Source organism: Salarias fasciatus, chromosome 17 (assembly GCF_902148845.1).
Source record: "Salarias fasciatus chromosome 17, fSalaFa1.1, whole genome shotgun sequence".
NCBI lineage: Eukaryota > Metazoa > Chordata > Actinopteri > Blenniiformes > Blenniidae > Salarias > Salarias fasciatus.
In genome coordinates, this window is record NC_043761.1 from 10,802,435 (window position 1) to 10,820,257 (window position 17,823).

General features: G+C 44.7%; 1 protein-coding gene across 1 annotated transcript; it reads left to right on the forward strand.

The window, feature by feature from the left end:
* Positions 1-1,769: 1,769 nt before the first annotated feature.
* nampt1 (nicotinamide phosphoribosyltransferase 1) lies at positions 1,770-17,823 on the forward strand. The gene is given in 12 exon segments (XM_030113007.1): positions 1,770-1,925; positions 6,983-7,139; positions 8,598-8,701; positions 9,612-9,740; positions 13,078-13,236; positions 13,408-13,544; positions 14,932-15,157; positions 15,239-15,272; positions 15,275-15,357; positions 15,454-15,594; positions 15,677-15,811; positions 15,902-17,823. Coding segments are annotated over 12 exon segments (1,470 nt in total). The 5' UTR covers positions 1,770-1,871; the 3' UTR covers positions 16,013-17,823.

The window sequence follows — 17,823 nt, forward strand, 5'->3', positions numbered from 1 at the left end:
TTTTGTAAATTGGATGCTTGGTGTTAACTGGATTTGCCCCTGCTGTGGATATGTAGACTTTAGGGTTGTTTGCAAAAGGCAAAGGCCGGGCAGAGCAAATGAAAATATCTTTGTTGGCATGCAGGAGTTTTAATTGGGTTTGGATTCTTTTGGCTCCAATAGCAACACAGTAAATAGGAGGCTATGTGAGTCTGCAAATGCAGTGATGCAGCTTTATTTGACGACCAACACTGCTCCCATCTGCCGAGTCTGAAAACTGCACACGAGAATGTCTATTCTGGACACTGTGACACTGAAAGGGAATTTTAATACATTTCATTATAAAAATATGCATCAAATACACATTTCATTAATTTGTCTTTGGTCGAAAGTCTTACAACAAAACCATATTAAAAAAACCTAATTGCTGATCTAGTTTGTGTCATAAATCTAGATAATTTCCAATAATAGTCATACATGCAAGAAGGTCAGTGAAATACATTTCAAGGCAATATTGAAATTTTTTATTGGACATTTTATAGCTAATGAAGTTGCACTAGGATGCCGTAGTTAGCACTCTCATCTCACAGTTGTGGGTTCACATCCAGATGTTTGCATGTTTGCCCTTTGTGCGTGGGTTTGGTGACCCTTAAATGCTCTTAAGTCTGAATGTGAGTGTGTGTGGTTGTCTGGTTGTGTTTTCGCTGTGATGGACTTGTGACCTGTCCAGGGAGTATCCTGCCTTTGTAAAAAGCAATTTCTTCCATCACCCCAAGACCCTGCACAGGATGAACTGGTCAAGAAGACTGATGGATGGATCATGCAATGCATGCATTTTCATTCAAAGAGCTCAATATGCAACCTTTATCTTAGTTTTATATTAAATTGCCTGCCCCACTTCTCTTCTCATCCAGTGTTAACTGGCACTCTGACAGACAAAATGATAAAGTTTAGTTGTTTTTCATTTTTGTTGTCCTCACCATGGTTAAAGTTGCCCATCTCTGCTATGTATTCTACAATGATAAAGATAATTTGGTCAAGAAAACACTGTATTTCAGTACAAAGTTAAACTCAAAACCAAAAGACAAGCTCCAAAGTGATGCTGCTTACTTCCTTCTTTCGATTTATCAAATCCATCATTAGTTGATTTTTTTTAATAAATGAGAGGATGAATCATTTTGTTATCTTTTTATTTAATTATCTTTTGCATTTTATATTCCATATTTTTGTCGTATACTTATTTTTATTTTGTGTTTAGCATTTTCCTCTGTTCACTTTGTACTGAGCCGTTTGCTGCTGTTGCACCGTAAATTTCCCTGCTGTGGGACAAATAACGGGAATGTGAATGAGATACGGAATAAATGATTGAATAAGTAAATAAATGAAGTACAAATTATTTGCAAATAAATATCTTAAAAATCGTGACTTCTTAATTTTCAACTGAATAAGTGAAAATGCAGAAATATTCAAAAATTCAGTCAACAAACCATAAATGGAAGACGATAATGTTGCTCCACAAAGAACAGAACACAACACTTTATTTATTTATTTATTTATTTATTTATTTATTTATTTATTTATTTATTTATTTATTTATTTATTTATTTATTTAAATCATCTGCGTCAGCGTCGAATGAGGTAAACCTACGTACGCTTCCACGGGGTCACCTGATTGGCTGGCGGGCCAACCTTGGCCGAGTGAACACGAACACAGCCGAAGAGAAGTCGGCTGTTGAATGACGTCGGTCGGCCCGCCCCCTCCCCGCCCGGTTCTCCCCGGTCGTCCTTCCCCCTTCTCAGCTCCACCACCAGCAGGCTGGAGTCTCCGGTAGCGCGGCGCGCAACACAACACACTGACAGCTGCGACTGACTCACTACCGAGAGGGGGAAAGATGGAGCACAGAGACGCCGGCTTCAACATTATGCTGGCGACCGATTCCTACAAGGTAACGAGCCCGTAATGGTTGGAGGGGGGAGCGGCGGGGGGGGGGCTGGGTGGAGGAATGAAAATTGATAAAGTCAAGGTGGTTTCATCATCAGTCCCAAGGCCATCACGCTGCTCTGTGTGGCCGGTGTCTCCTCGGTTCAGGCCAGAGGAGGAGGAGAGAGAGGGGCTGGTACGGCGGGCAGAAAGGCGAGCATCCCTCCTTGAAGGGAACTTAGCCTATCGCTGGAAATGTGGAGCCCGGTCCTCCCAGGCTGAGCCCGTCACGGTGTCTCGGCTAGCTGAATTAGCTCGCTAGCACACCGGGGGGAGCGCTGCACGGTCACCGAGGGGATTCATAAAAAAAGAAAAAAATGCTAATATTAGCCACCAGCTAGCGTGCGCTGTGTGTGGACGCCGGTGAAGTGCGCCTCGGAGCCGGCTCTGGTGCCGTTGAGGCAGGCGGGAGAGTTAGCCAGCGTGATGCTAACACCTAGCAGAGGGGAAATCGTGCTACCGCAGAAATCAAAACCGAAACTTGTCAAGAGGTTAATGCTCAACTATCGCATGGGACTGACGGGATCGGGCCTTTAAACGCCGCGAAGCGGTGTGCTATAGATTAATGTGAAGTCAGATGTAACAACCGGCTGAGAAATAACGCTGTATTCATTGATTGATATGATTTATTGCACGGAGCAAGTGGCTGCTGGGACAGTTTCCATGTCTGGAGTCATGTGACAGCTTCAGTGAGAGCAGTGATGGGACACAAAGGCTAACAATGTTAAGAGACGAGCTGTAGGAAGAGGCTGCTAGTAAAAGACAGACTAAAAGCAACAGATATTATTCATCTGAAGTCATAGCAGCTGTGGAAAATGATAAAATGCTGTATTTATATATCATCCATTTATACAGAGTTCAAACAAATTAAAGGCACAGTCATTTAAAATATGTGATGTGTTGAAAGAAACTGTTAAATAAAAATACTTAATAATCCCAGAGGGAAATTCTTGCATGATTTACAAAACTTCAAGAGGGATTTAAAGGCCCAGAATGTATTTGTTTAACTCAAAACCCATTCAGAAAAGTTGCATTGTCATTCAGCAAATGTCTGGGTGATCGGCTGGCTAAGAAAAGCTTGGAAAGTTAACCACCAAACTCAGTTCAATCTGAAAAATGGCAGGTTCACTAGTGAACACAGGAGAAGCTGGAGCTCTTGGTAATAATTAACACAACAGACTTTCAACAACTGCTTGATATTCAAAATAGCTGGACTGAAGACAACCAAGTTATAACATCTTTTCATTTTACATGCACAGATTTTAGGCTTACGCCCTATCTCAGTTGAAAATGAAAGCTTTTTAAGATAATATCTTGGCATTTACTGAGGTACTGTGGTACTTTTTGTATTAGTAACAGAGTTGCTTAACCACCAGAATATCTGCTTGTACAGCTTAATCTGAAACTCCATAAAGAACAAAGGTCACAGCTTAACTCATTCACATGGAGTTTTATTTCAGTAGAATGCCCCGGCTCAGTTACACTTTTGCTTTCTGTTTCTCAGAATGTACTCGTCTTTCTTTCACTTTCATGTTCTTGGAATGAAACCTGTGCCGTCCATTACAGGAATGCTTTGAGCTCAAAATGAAAGCCGAATGTACCCCACAGCTCAGGAACTTCATGCAGTTTTTATTAATAAACAATGAGCAGACTGACTTTTTCAGGGCAAACTGTGAGTTTACCTCCAAAAATCATGACTAAATATGCATATTTAAAAGATTTTAATAGGCAAGATACAGTTTTGTTCAAAGTTATTTCCACATGTTGCAGACTATCAATGATTAATTTAACTTTCCCTTTGTGGATCGTGTTGAATTAATCTATTATTGTCCTCTGTAATAAGCTTATATAGAGATGAAATTGCCAGCATTGCTGAAGTGACGAACACCTTTTTAATAACAATGAACACAATACCCGGCTTTCACTCTCTAGTCTATATAAAGTTCAGCCCACAATTAGCAGTCATTGAAAACTGGTTGTTGTAGTGTTAATAGGTTTTTCACCCAATAAGAATGACCAAAGATCAGCATGTCCTTAATGTGCGTTTGGGCGTGCACTGAAGTCCGTGCATGACTTTTGCACTGACTTCGTGATGAGAAAGGACCACATGGCCACACAGTGCTTGATGATCCTGCAGCTCAGACAGAGGCAGAGTCATTATTTTGTTTCCAGAACATGAAAACAAACCGCACCTGAATGCCTTTGTGTTGGAACTGAAAAGAGATGCTTGGTCCGAAAGCCAAACACCCAGCCAGTGTTTGGACACACACGTGCACGCACACGCAGACGTGCATGAGTCCTCTTGTTTGGGGAAGCTCAGTCTGTTGGTCCAGCCGCAGTGCGGTCCTCCGATCGGTGGCACCAGAGAGCTTTGGAAGACGGGCGCTTCGGGAGAAATCTGAGGGTTTGGGGGATGCCGTTTCCTCTCAGGGTTTTTACCATCTCAATTTTTGAGAAAAATTCAAACTGAATCACTGAAATGGTGAACGGATTTCACTTATTTAGCACTTTTCCACTGCTTCAGCTTTTCAGTACATGGATAAAAAGTATGTCAATAGCACAAGACAAGTCTTTTTTATCAGCTCTGGATTCCAACAGCTGTCTACATTATAATGGAACAAACATTGAGAAAAAAAAATGGACCATGAGACAAAGCATGTGAAGCATGAGAGCTGTGTGGGTCAAGTTCTTTGACGGTTCCTCATCCTGAACCCACAATATGGCTACCTCCATCTTTTTGTGTTTATACATAAAGGACAAAAGAGACGTACTCTGCTTTTTTCCAACAGCTGGCCGTGTGTCAAGCAAATACTGGCCTTGCTTGAACTCCGTGTTCCTTCTCGTTGATCATTTGCAGCATTGGCCTTCGTATTCTCAATAATTTCAGAAAGGGAACAGTGGGTGGAGGTGGTTTAATGTGTCAAAAACCAGATTTTGGAGCTTTCAAGTCTTAAACTTGTTATTATTGGGGTCGTTTCTCTGTGAAACATGACTTAAACTACAATGGCCAGCTGATTAATCACCAATCATTTGGCTGAGCAACTTGGGAAATTCCTCATACTTCTTTCAGATTATATTACTGAAGTCATTGCTGATGTAGAACACATTGATTTATGGAGGTTTGATGGCAGCTCTTGTTTGCTTTTTGGAATAGAGTCGATGCTCCAGCAAGCAGTTGAGGTATTTCACACACTGAAATGTGACACAGCAGATTTCCTTTGATTATATTAATAATATTATTACTTGAAAGCCAGGCCTAGTTATAAATGATTTCCTGCTTGTTTCTTAGGTAGTAGCGTACGGGTGCGGCTGGCGTGTTTTGTGATTTTTAAAAGGGTGTTTTATGTGTATACATTGGCATGTAAGCACGTGGTGAAGCCCAGTGTCATGTTGAGCGTCTTGACTCTATTTTGAGTCCTCAAAAGCCCAGAGAGGACGAGACGCAAGCGGGGGTCAAAGGAATCTCACGGGATAACCTTTGATCTTTTCTTTTTCTATTTTAACATGCTCACTTTTGTTGCAAAAGGTTGAGCTGATCTCATTAAAACAGAAGATTTATAGAGGTCAGAGAGATTTATTTCACCGTGATGATTTCCAGAACCCGAATGCAATCTCCAGTAACTGAGAAAACGAATCGTGTCCTAAGAATAAACACCTCGTAGTGTAACCATGAAAGCATTCTGACTCAGTGAATGAAGGAAATGAATGGCGTGAAAAACCACAAGTATGAAGGAAGTCAGAGTCTTTAACGTGACGACCACCTTTATGACTCTGAGTAGCTTCAAAGGCCACAGACGGAGTATTTGGTTGTTTGTTTTTCGTGCTTTGGTTTCCTGTGTCCTTGGAGCTTTGGTGAATACTCATCATGATACATTGAGTGTTTATTTAACTCAGTCATCCTGTCAGCCGTTGCAATATGCTGAGTCACTGTCAAGAGGCAATACCTTAAAAGAAACCTTGAACTTTGAAGAAGTGCTTAGGTTAATGTCATTAATGAATGTTTAAATAATTTTCATTCGATAAGAAAAATCAGTTTCACTTCTTCAGTATTCTGAGTCTGTGAATGAAGGCTCCAGTGGATTCTGCGCTACAGTAATGAGAGGCAAATCCTTAAATGCCCCCAGTGCTTTCTGTGGAAATCCCCCCGTGAACTCATTCACGATCCTCAACTGACACCGCATCTCCTGTTTTTCTGTGTGAGCGCATCTTAAAGGTAAATACTGGGTTCAGCGGTTTGTCCCCGAGACGTGTCGGGGCATGCCCCGAGTCATGGACTCCATCGCTGTCGGCTGGTTTTAAATGTCAGTACTTCTGGCATCAGTTCGCAGCAGATTAGCAGTACAGTCGAAGCGCATGCTGGTATTTTCTGAATAATAGCAGATGTGGCGCAACAGTGGAGAACGCGTCTGTGGGGCAACGGACTGATTGTCTCACCCTGGTTGTGACATTTCAGCTCCGGATTGTGCAGTTTTTCATAACGGAGCGATTGGTGGCTCCTCCGCTGGTGTGGAATGTTTGCAATAGCGACAGATAAAATGTAACGATGGCTGTGTGTGTCAAAGTTTAGGACGTGACATTGAATAGCACTGCACTGTGTACCGTAGATATCAAGGCTCTACTTGATAGTTTAGAAATGTGTGAGAGTTTTAGAATGTTTGATATCGGGCTGGGCTAGATATAGAAACGTACGATTCACTGACATTGAAAAATGCAATGAAGTTTACATTTATTACATTTTCGTGCTGGTACTCTTTCATTGCTTTTCATTTTGAAGAGAGATTACAGACTCTTGTTAGCCAAAACATTACAATGAAGCCGACCCCTGATAGACACACATTCTCTCACCAGTATAAACAGGAGATTGTTTCCAAGGTCTGCTCTACATTTTTGAAGTTGTCTCATCATTGTTTTATGAGGCATGGCTTGAAAATTCTATTTCTGAGCAGGCTTATCCTGCCCTGACCTCGAGCTTCGTCCTGCTCTTCCTCATGCTAATTCTTGTCCCGCTCTTTGTTTTCTCAGGTAACGCACTATAAACAGTACCCCCCCAACACGAGTAAAGTGTACTCGTACTTCGAGTGCCGTGAGAAGAGGACGGATCCCAGCAAAAGCAGAAAAGTCAAATATGACAAGACTGTCTTTTACGGCCTGCAGTACATCCTCCACAAATATCTAAAAGGTAAGTCTGGACTCATTTTCACTGATTCTGCGGAGTCGTGCCCCGCAGCAGGCTTCACGGCGCCAGAACGAACCGCTTCCATGAATATACATGTTTCCACCTGAATGAATAAGTGAAATAAGGGTGTCATGACGGTGTTTGAATGACACGACTCTTTACTTACTGCGAATTACTGTAATCAACCGTGCGTGATGTGGAAAGTGATGGGAATAAAAGACAACGACACTTCCTCTTTCACGAGGCTTGTGAAGACATGAGCTCCTCTAATCCCCCCCCGACTCTAACTTCTGTAAAATTCAGCCCAATAAGTCGGCGCTTCGAACTTTGGGGTGTTTCTTGTTCCTTTACAGCTGCTGAGGGAACATTGCGTTGTGTGATCTTTTATTTTTTTATTTATTTTTTTTTTCCGGGGAAGGTCAAAATAGAGGATCAACTGCAGAGCAGCATGCCAGAAGTTATTCAAATTCATGTAGTTGCTCAAGGACACTTCAGCAGAACAGGTGCCTGCAGCAGCAGTTCTTCAACTTATTCGCATTGGGTAAAAAAAAAAAGAAAAAAAGGAGAGGAAAAAAAAAAAGGTACAGTGTGTAAAACAAAGCAGCCGACCGGGGAAAGAAAACGAACATGTAACACACGCGAAGCGTTCTCTGCACTAAGTGGCTCAAACTGGTGCGGGTTGACGACGCGCATGTGACCGAGTGTGATCCTGAAGGGGCACGAGAGAGAAAGAATGCGTCTCCCTCCGGTCTCTTAAGAGGATTTCATGGTGTGGCAGCAGAGGTGTGTGTGTGTGTGAGAGTGTGTTTGGGGGGGGGCGGGGGGTGCCAGGGAGAACAGAGACGGAGGAGACAAAAGCACAGCTGCTCTTTAACTGTCTGAGGGGAGAAAGGCCAGCTGTCTGCGCCCAGCGTCGCCCGCAGCTCAACCATCAGGCCCTCCTATTAGAGACGCATCCTCCATCTTAGCACGCCAAAAAATGAAAGCAGACCTCAACTCCAGCCCAAAACCGGAATGTTGTCATTGTCGAGTGCTCCGAAGCAAGATGGTGCACAGTGTGGGGGAGCATTTCTGAGAATTCAAGAAAAGTGAGATTGTAAACTTTTGTTTCAGTCTTGGAAACAAAGTGTCTGATTTTTGCCTGAGAGATTCCCGTTCTTCTGAGGATTCAAATTGAGTCGGTCTTCTCTTAAAATTCTCTGCAGTGATTCAACAAGTGAATTGTCAGAATGTTAAATAGAACCTCGATCTTCAACCTCGTCCAACTTGAAATGAGTCAAGAATGTAATTACGCCTGCGTGGACAAAGACGCCTTGTCGGCGCGAGCAGGAAACGTGGACTTTAATCAGATTAGCTGGAAGTGAAGTACAGCTTCACCGCTTTCCAACTTATTCCATCTGTAACCTCCTCTTTCTCTCTCTCTCTCTCTCTTTCCTCTCGTTCTTCGTTCTCCACCTCCAGGAAAGGTAGTGACTCCAGAGAAGATTCAGGAGGCCAAGGAGGTGTACAGAGAACACTTCCAGGATGACGTTTTCAACGAGAAGGGCTGGAATTACATCCTGGAGGTAAGAAAAGATCAAACTTCCAATTGCAGCAGTTTGCATTACACATTTATATATATATATATATATGCAGTTATATATTTTTAGCTTTAATGTCTCTGTCTCAAATCCGAAAAGTGGCATCTCAAAATAGATGGATTTTTGTTGGTTTGCATGATTCGTTGGACGAATACAAACTGCTTTTGTACAGTTATTTGTGGAAAAGAATAAGTTGAAACCAGGCTATGTGGGTGTACATGTACACAGGTGCCAGTGCCTGCAGATGTTTGCACATGAAACAGTGGCGTCTCTTTTATCAGCGTCTCATACGTACAATCGTAATCCTGGCTGTGGATTAAAAAAAAAAAAAAAAAAAAAATTTGAAGTGTCACTGTGGCATAAATAAGTACAACAATACAACAAACATCTCCAGCTGAGACCCGACGGAAAGCAGAAATCGCCGGTTCCGTTTTAAAAGCCCACAGACGAGCCTAGCTCTGAATGTGTGCCGCTCTGTGGCCTTCTGAAAGGTTTTCAAGCTCCAGCTGTATGTCGGATGTTAAAATGAATCTCATTTAGTTCATACCTCCAAGAAAGTGCGCTCGCGTTGTTCCCGGTAATTGAGAGGTACAGTTTCAGCACCTTGGAGAGAGCACGGCTCCCCGCACTGACGAGGCGTTTTCTCAAGTGTGGAGAAGCGTTAATAAACCCTTATTTACGCTCCGTCCTGCCGCTGTCATCTCTCACCACATTGCTAAATCAGCTCTCAATCTGGCAGTCTGTCTTTTTTTTTTGCTTGCATGTACAAATTAAAAAAACAAAAAAAAAAAAAAACAAACTCGCATCAAGAATACAAACATTGTTCATGCCGGGCGAAGATTTTTTCCGATCGTGTGTTGCTTTCCTCACATTTTCCGTGTCTCTGTGTTGACAGAAGTACGACGGACACCTGCCCATCGAGATCAAGGCGGTGCCGGAGGGGAGCGTCATCCCGCGGGGAAACGTCCTGTTCACGGTGGAGAGCACAGACCCCGAATGCTACTGGCTCACCAACTGGGTGGAGGTGCGTTTGTTTCGTCGGTCGTCCCGTCCCTTCGTGGCTAATGGGACGGGGCTGGGGGGGGGGGGGGGGGGGGGGGGGGGGGTCCATCAGGAAAAGTTCCTCTGTCGTTGGATGCTCTCTGAAACGTGACTTAAATGTCTTGCGATTCTGCTGACTTGTCAGTGTCACGCTGAATGAGCGGAGTCTCCCGCTCCAGCATCACTGCTTGATGAGCTTCATCAGATTAAAAGCCACAGTAAATGTGTCGCGCACGTCCTCATACAGCTGTTAAAACTTTTATGTCCTCTTCATACTGCGACTAAAACCACATCAGCAAGATTTAATAGTTGACGTAATGCGACTATTGATTAAATACTAAATAAACGAGTGAATTGTACGCTCTATTTATTACAACAGAGTGTTGATAGTTTTATAAAAGGCATGAAGTATTTAGGCTGGCAGCAAGCCCGATGATGCCTCAAATCGCTTCTTTTAAATCTCGCTGAAGCGCAGAGCCGCCATGGTTTTACTGCTTCATCACAGCTTCTGCGATGAAGCAGTAACTGCAGCAAAATGATTCACATCAAGTTGGCTGAAAAACACAAAAACAGGCTGTTTTTATTTTTACCTTCGGATTTCTACTGAATCTTCACTTCTCTATTCATGCAGATGTGGTGAATATTAAACTGTAAGAGCTGATAATGGTGGGGAAAACGATCATATGTAGGACCTGCTGTATTTCCTGGCTTAGGAATTCCAAGATTTGAGCTTTTCTAGCATCTATATTGCAAAGTGGAACAATTACAGGCCTTTGTATAAAGATGAATCAACCTCACTGCTTCAGCATTCAACAGTTGTTACATATGATAATAAATCTCATCCTGCTGATGTTTCACTATAAAGGATCTCAGAGCCTCCAGCTGTTCTACAGAAGTTTGGAAAGATAAAATATGTTGGAAGTCTTCATTTTTAAAATGAAAAAGCATTAAAAAAAAATGTAACTGATGCATTTCAGGTCTATAACAAGTTCTCTTCTGTTTTATTATTCAGAATTTTAGGTAAATGTGATAGAAGTTTGTTAAGAAAAAGTGGAACATTGGTCAAATCTGTCCCTTTCACTGTGAATCTAAAGCTACATGTGTGGAAATAGCTGAGAAATCAAACTTTTTAATTATGTTGCAGCTTTCAAAATGCATCATGTTGTGCATAACATGTGCCTTCCCTTTTTATTATATTATGTTGTTATTTCTGCCAATGCATTGCACAATCACAACACTGCTACAGTCAAATGTGTTTTGCATTTGAGACACCGCGGCCTGATTAGGGAGATTTGAGCAATTCGATTATGGCGGGTCTAAGTACGCCACTTATACTCATCTGAGGATCTTAATGCTCCATGAAGAGGCTCTCTGCAGTGACTCGGCAGAACGGAATTCATTTACCAGGAGCAATATCTCCTCTCCGAGCCTCCTTTTCCCCCTCAAAGCTGTCTCTAACCTTTGCCGTGTGTGTATCATTTTCAGCGTGACGGTTCCTTTCATTGATATCTTGTTCGACGGCGCTCGCGGATTAATCACGCAGATTTAACGCACAACAACATGCTTTTATGTGCGCGGAAAAAAAAAGAAGCAAGGCCTTGCTATTCTGTCGGATCATCTGTGAAAAGCTGGCACATTAGAGGAAAGTTCAGCATATGCAGACTGGAACGGCAACACGCGCGCGCTCGCACCCTGTCCTGATAAATGTGGATACGCACACACACACACACACACACACACGTAACACTCAATGCTTCCCTGGCTGGTATAAATACACACATACACACTCCCCTGCACACACGAGGTCATTCTTCACGGCCGATGCAAAATTAGCCGTCGCGCTCAGCCCCGGTGTCCTTGGGCTGCGTCATGAGGTCAAACTCCATTTCTCTCTCTCTCTCTCCTCCTGGTGTGCGCCGTTTATCTCCCTCTTTCAGATTCTTGTTTTCATTTTTTTTTCCCGCACCCTCTGCAGTGTTTACTCCGTTTTGTTTTGCTTTCCAGACCTTCTCCTCGCTCTCACTCACCTTGTTTGTCCTTATCTCCCTCCATTTTGTCCTGATATTGACTGAGAAGCCATGTGGGTGTGTGTGTATTGCTGTGTGTGTGTGTGTGTGTGTGTGTGTGTGTGTGTGTGTGTGGTTTGTTTTACACCGATGCCCAACGTTATCTGGAAGGACATTAGATAAATCGTACCATAATAAGTGATACCACAGTCCTTTCTGATTCTTAAATGGAATTTAGTGACTCCATTAAACTGAATAAAATAAAATAAAATGTCTCTATTGGTCCGAAATAAGAACTTAAACTCTATTCATACTTGTTATCAATATAAAGCTAAATGTTACATTGGTTGATAATAGAAAGGTCAGCATGTAGATAAAACAGAGTGGTTGAGTCTCTCTCTCTCTCTCTCTCTCTCCTTTTAAGAGCTGTTTAAGGACACAGATTAGGCATTTCACCATTCAATATGTCCGTCAGCGTCCTCCTGTGTGTGTCTGTGGGCGGGGGAGGCCGTCACATGAGTCCACGTTATGGTTCATATGGGTCCGATGAGGCATGTGAGGCCGGGAGCGCGCTGCGCCGCGTCAGTCGAAGGAAGAGCGAAGCCAGGAAGCGAACAGAAGTCGCGTTTCTCCTCTGAATGACTGTAAGGGAGAAGACACGGAATTTCAGTCATGCTCGCGCTCTTTATCCGCCTCTAATGAGGTTTGACACACTGCATAATGGTCGGCTGTCACTCTTCATACGTGCTCCACACACAGCTTCATATACTGTGGTGCGGTTGCATAACGTCAGTGTTTGTAGTGAGCGTATTAGATTGATTTCTCTCTCGAGGAATACAACCGGTTGTGCTGTCATCGAGATTTAATGGGTGTAATGTGATGCAGTGGCTGTAACAACATTTAAAAATGGGATGAAAAATGTTGAATTTCTTCACCTGAGAGATCTGTGTCGCAGTGATGGACACTTGTTTTTATTTTACGATCTCAGACTCGGGTCCAAAGTTGACACAAAGCATCAAGGCGTGGGCTTTTCCCGGACTTTGTCCTGTGTGAATGAGCTGCCAGCTTTGATCCTCTGAGCCTGTCAGCTTTGGGCTTTTTGTACCAGTTGAATGCCACAAAAGCAGGAGTGCAGGGACCAGACGTTGGCCGGTCTGGACCGTGCTGAAAAACACTTTGTGTTCTCATCTTTTCTCCTTTTGTTTACTCAGAAACACAAAACCCATCAGTTAGATATTATTGAAATGCAAACATTCTGACAACAAGAAATGGTAATCGATTTTTTTTTTTTTTTTCTAATTCCCGCTTTATCAGACGATCCTGGTTCAGATCTGGTACCCCATCACTGTGGCCACAAACTCCAGAGAGCAGAAGAAGATCCTTGCCAAGTACCTCCTGGAGACTTCTGGGAATTTGGAGGGACTGGAGTACAAACTTCACGACTTTGGCTACAGGGGCGTGTCGTCACAAGAGGTATGAGGCGAAGGGAACGATCTGAAGCAGGCGATGACGGCTTGATGTCGTTTTGATTGATGACGTACGAACTGAAACGCCCCGGTCTATTTGTGCAAAAACCCCACACAGCTTTGTGTCATGTTGAATAACCCCCGGCTCGTCTTCTTCTCCCGTCCCTCCTGTCGACAGACTGCAGGTATCGGAGCTTCTGCACATCTGGTCAACTTCAAGGGCACGGACACGGTCGCTGGCATCGGCGTCATTAAGAAGTACTACGGCACCAAGGACCCCGTGCCAGGCTTCTCAGTGCCTGCCGCAGAGCACAGGTACACGCACGCACACACACACACGTTGTTGTGTTTGTGAAAGCTTCTTGATCGCCACTCCAAACTGATTTTTGAAGTGGGAGCTGGCTCCAGACAGCAGTTGGATGGAGGGCTTTTTATCAGTCATTTGCCCGGCGTTTGGCTGACCCTGGCGTTAATTTGCCGGCCTGGTCGGAGCCCGGTCGTCCTCGCGCTCGTTATCTGCCTGGTCCGTTTCATTTTGTCAGCGAGGGCCGCGATTGGCCGCCGGCATGACGCACGCGTCCGTCACATGGCTCCGTTTTATGGCGCCGATCCATCATTCCTCGCTTCTCCCTCACCGGCAGGGCAGTTACTGCTGCTCCAGAGCCCCCTTCTCCCATGCATCAGTGCATTGTGGGATGGTGGCATGGGTTGCCATAGCAACTGTTATGTAATGCATCCCTCCCCTCTAAAAAAAAAAAAGGGTTTTGCTGTCACTTCACAGGGAGGAGTCACAGTAAAATTCCACTTTGATTTGAACTTCTGGAGGAAAGGAAAGGATGGAGGGGGGTAAAGGTGATGTCAACTTGGAGATTCTTCCAGAGATTGAGACAATATTAAATTACAATGCTTTACTTATGAACGAACAAACCAGTACATATCCCTTGTAACCAGACTCTCAGGCTTTTGCTTCACCGCACACATTCGAAACAGATGTTTGTTTGTTTGTGTGTGCAGACTTCACACACACACACACACACTGGTTCTGATAGTCGTCGAATCAAAGACAAAATGCATGGATTTAATTTCAGAAAATCATCCCAAAAAAAGTGAAATTATTCAGGTGATTTTTAATCCTTTTATTCCTGCTGTCATGATTTGGCATATTTACAGTTCCAAGACAGTTCTTGACTTTAGTGACACTGATTTTCATGACGAAGGACTTACCGGTTGATCTTGGGAAATGCTCCACGCTCCTCCTGTGGATTCTGGCTCTCTCGTGCTTCTGTCTCTGGATATAATCCCCGACCGGCTCCCCGGCATCTGATCGGCGCTCCGTGGGGACTGAACCATCTGCTGCTGGGATGGGAGGCGGATTTGGGAAACGATCTCGCGCTTCCCCCCCCGCTACTTCAGAGCGATGAATAAGAACGAAAACATGGTCTGAATGCATGGTGATTACACTGCACCAAATGGTTTTTTCAGCCATTTAGGTGAACTTTTAGTTTCTGTATGAAGATCCTGAGGTCATGTCCAGTGAGCAGTAAAAGCTGGAATACGCTGCCCTCTGCTGGACAGCCTGTGTCATTATCAGTGTCCTTGGAGCTCTTTCTCAATTTATTTAATCTCATATTTCCTACTTTTATTTCAATAAATGTTATAAACCAACCAGACAGACATGACCCGGCGTGGATTCTCTCCCCAGCACCATCACGGCGTGGGGGAAGGACCATGAAAAAGACGCCTTCGAGCACATCATCAAGCAGTTCCCCAGCGTGCCGGTGTCCATCGTCAGCGACAGCTACGACATCTACAACGCCTGCGAGAAGATCTGGGGAGAAGACCTGCGCAGCTTGATAGAGACGCGCAACGCCGACGCGCCGCTGGTCGTCCGGCCAGACTCAGGAAACCCGCTGGATACGGTTCTGAAGGTCCGGCCTCAGAACGTCGAGCTCTTTCTGAAAAAAAAGATCAGAATCCGTGTCTGAACTTCTCCTCTCTTCTGCTGCCAGGTTTTGGAGATCCTGGGGAAGAAGTTTCGACCTGAAGAAACTCCAAAGGCTTCAAGGTTCTTCCTCCGTATATCAGAGTCATCCAGGGAGACGGAGTGGACATCAACACGCTGCAGGAGGTCGGGACACGTGCACGGCTTCGGGACGCGCTCAGCGCACGCTTAACGATGGGCGAACGCGGTTTGACGGTGCCTTTTTTTTTTTTTCCCCCACAGATCGTCGAGGGGATGAAGGAGCACAAATGGTCCATTGAGAACATTGCGTTCGGATCCGGAGGGGCTCTGCTGCAGAAACTGACCCGGGATCTGCTCAACTGCTCCTTCAAGTGCAGCTATGTGGTGACTAACGGACTGGGGGTAAGCTGAGGACACGCTCCCTCCACAGCGTTTCCTTCCCTCCCTTTCGGCTCACTTGGTGTTCCTGGTCTTTGTCTCTCAGGTGAACGTCTTCAAGGATCCGGTGGCCGACCCCAACAAGAGGTCGAAGAAAGGCCGCCTCTCCCTTCACCGAACGCAGAACGGCGATTTTGTCACCCTGGAGGAGGGCAAAGGCGACCTGGAGGAGTACGGCGTGGTGCGTTGTTTTGAAATAACCTCATTTCTGAATTGGTCCCTCTGTCATTTCACCTATTGACCTCTGTTTCTGTCCCCCCCCCCCCTGCAGGACCTGCTGCACACCGTCTTCCAGAACGGGAAGATCGTGAAGACGTACACGTTTGATGAAGTCAGAGACAATGCTAAGCTCAAGGAGAGCGAGCTGGAAGAGCTGCACTGAGTGCAGTCCGCCGAAAACCCCACGATACCCAAACCCCACCCCCCCCCACCCCCACCCCCCGCCCCCTTTCTTTCAACCTTCCACCTTCTTGGCCTCCAGTATCACTACAGAAGCGGAGGTAGAGTGCACTGCTAATAGACCCACTCCCGACGCCCGAGAACCTCCGAGATGTCCCCGAAAGTTCCCTTAAACCTCTTCGATTTTCAGCCCCTTTTGATTTTTTTTCTTTCTTCCTTTCCAAGAAAGCTATTTGTCGGTTCTCCAGCGGAGTGGGGAATGGAAACGGAGAGAGATGCGTAGTTTACGGTGGTCTAAACCGCGCGTGTCGGCGGGGTCTCCTCGCGCCGGCAGATTCAACGATTGTAGGTTTTGCGAAAGATCGAGACACAGACAACATAAAGCTGCACCCACACCAGTGACCGTTCCCCATGTATACTGTACAGAACTGTTTAGAAAAAAAAAAAATCTACATGTCTGAATCTACTTAGCTTTGTCTTTTTATGTGAAGGAAGTAAAACGATGATCGTCGGTTGAAAGCGGTTCGCCAATAGTGGTTAAAATTAAAAAAAAAAAATAATAATGAAGGAATCAAGCTCCTAATCAGCACCTCTTTACTCCCGGTGCGCCGCTGATCATGTACGATACTCGCCGTGACGCCGCCCTCGGCGCTTTCACAATCACGAAGGTCCAGTCCGCCAGTCAGGGAGCGGAACCGGCGAATCGAATCAGTCTAACGTCGGTGATTTTAAAACACGAGTCCAATCAAATCCGCGATTTTTCTCCTGAACGACTTCACTATTATCCAGTCCTGATATCAGAGAAGTTTGCCGCTTTTTCCTGAGTCCAACCGAGAGATGTTAAAGACAGAGAAAAGCAGTAAATGTCTTCACTGGAATGAAGATGATGAATTTATGTGTGTGTGTTGATGAAAAGCTGTGTGTGGCTGCTGGGCTGAAATGTACGTCGAGAGCGTGTGTGTGAGTGTGTGTGTGTACATTGACATTTTACTTCCTTTAAAGGACTGTGTTGTATTCCTTTATGCAAAATGTGCTTGTTGGGTGGGGGAGGAGGGGGTGGGGGGGGTGGGGGGGGAACACTCTTCCTTTTTACTTTACCAGCCTTCATTTCTCTGAGGAGTCGCAGCCTTGTGACAGACGGGTGGCGAGTGTTTTGTCACGTTTTTCTTTTCTTTTTTTTTCCCCCCTCTATTTTTGAGCAAACAGAGAAAGCAGCCAAGACGTAGAGAAGAGACGGCGGTTTTTAACAATAACTCGGGAGGGGAGGGGGTGGGGGGGGGAACGTCGCCCTTAGTATCACTGCCTTAACTCGATGAGCGTGTCGGAGCGAGGGATCGTCCTCATCCTGCCTCCGTGATGAATCCTGGAAGCATCGTTCAACCTGAAATCGGCTCCATTAGCGCTCTTCAGGCAAACGAACAACAGAAATTCTAAATCTGGAGATGAAGCGTGACCCTCGCAGGCTCCCATCCGTAACGTCGCCGACTCAGTTTCAGGCTGAAACCATGTGGAATCGTTTTTTTTCTTTTCCGTTCGCCACCCTCGCTGCTGATCAGTTCGACATCCTTCCTCACGCGGTCGTCACGAGAAATTGTTACCAAGTTCTGCTCCTTTTTCTTTCTTTCCAGTTACGGGGTGCATTTAGTAAAACTTTGATTTTACTATTTTGATACTGTCTCGGTTCTTACCTCAGAGAAATATTATTTTGTATGACAAAGGAGAAAAAAAAAAAAAGAAACCAATGCCAGAAATATTGCAGTAGATATCCTTATTTACAAACGATGCGGCCATACT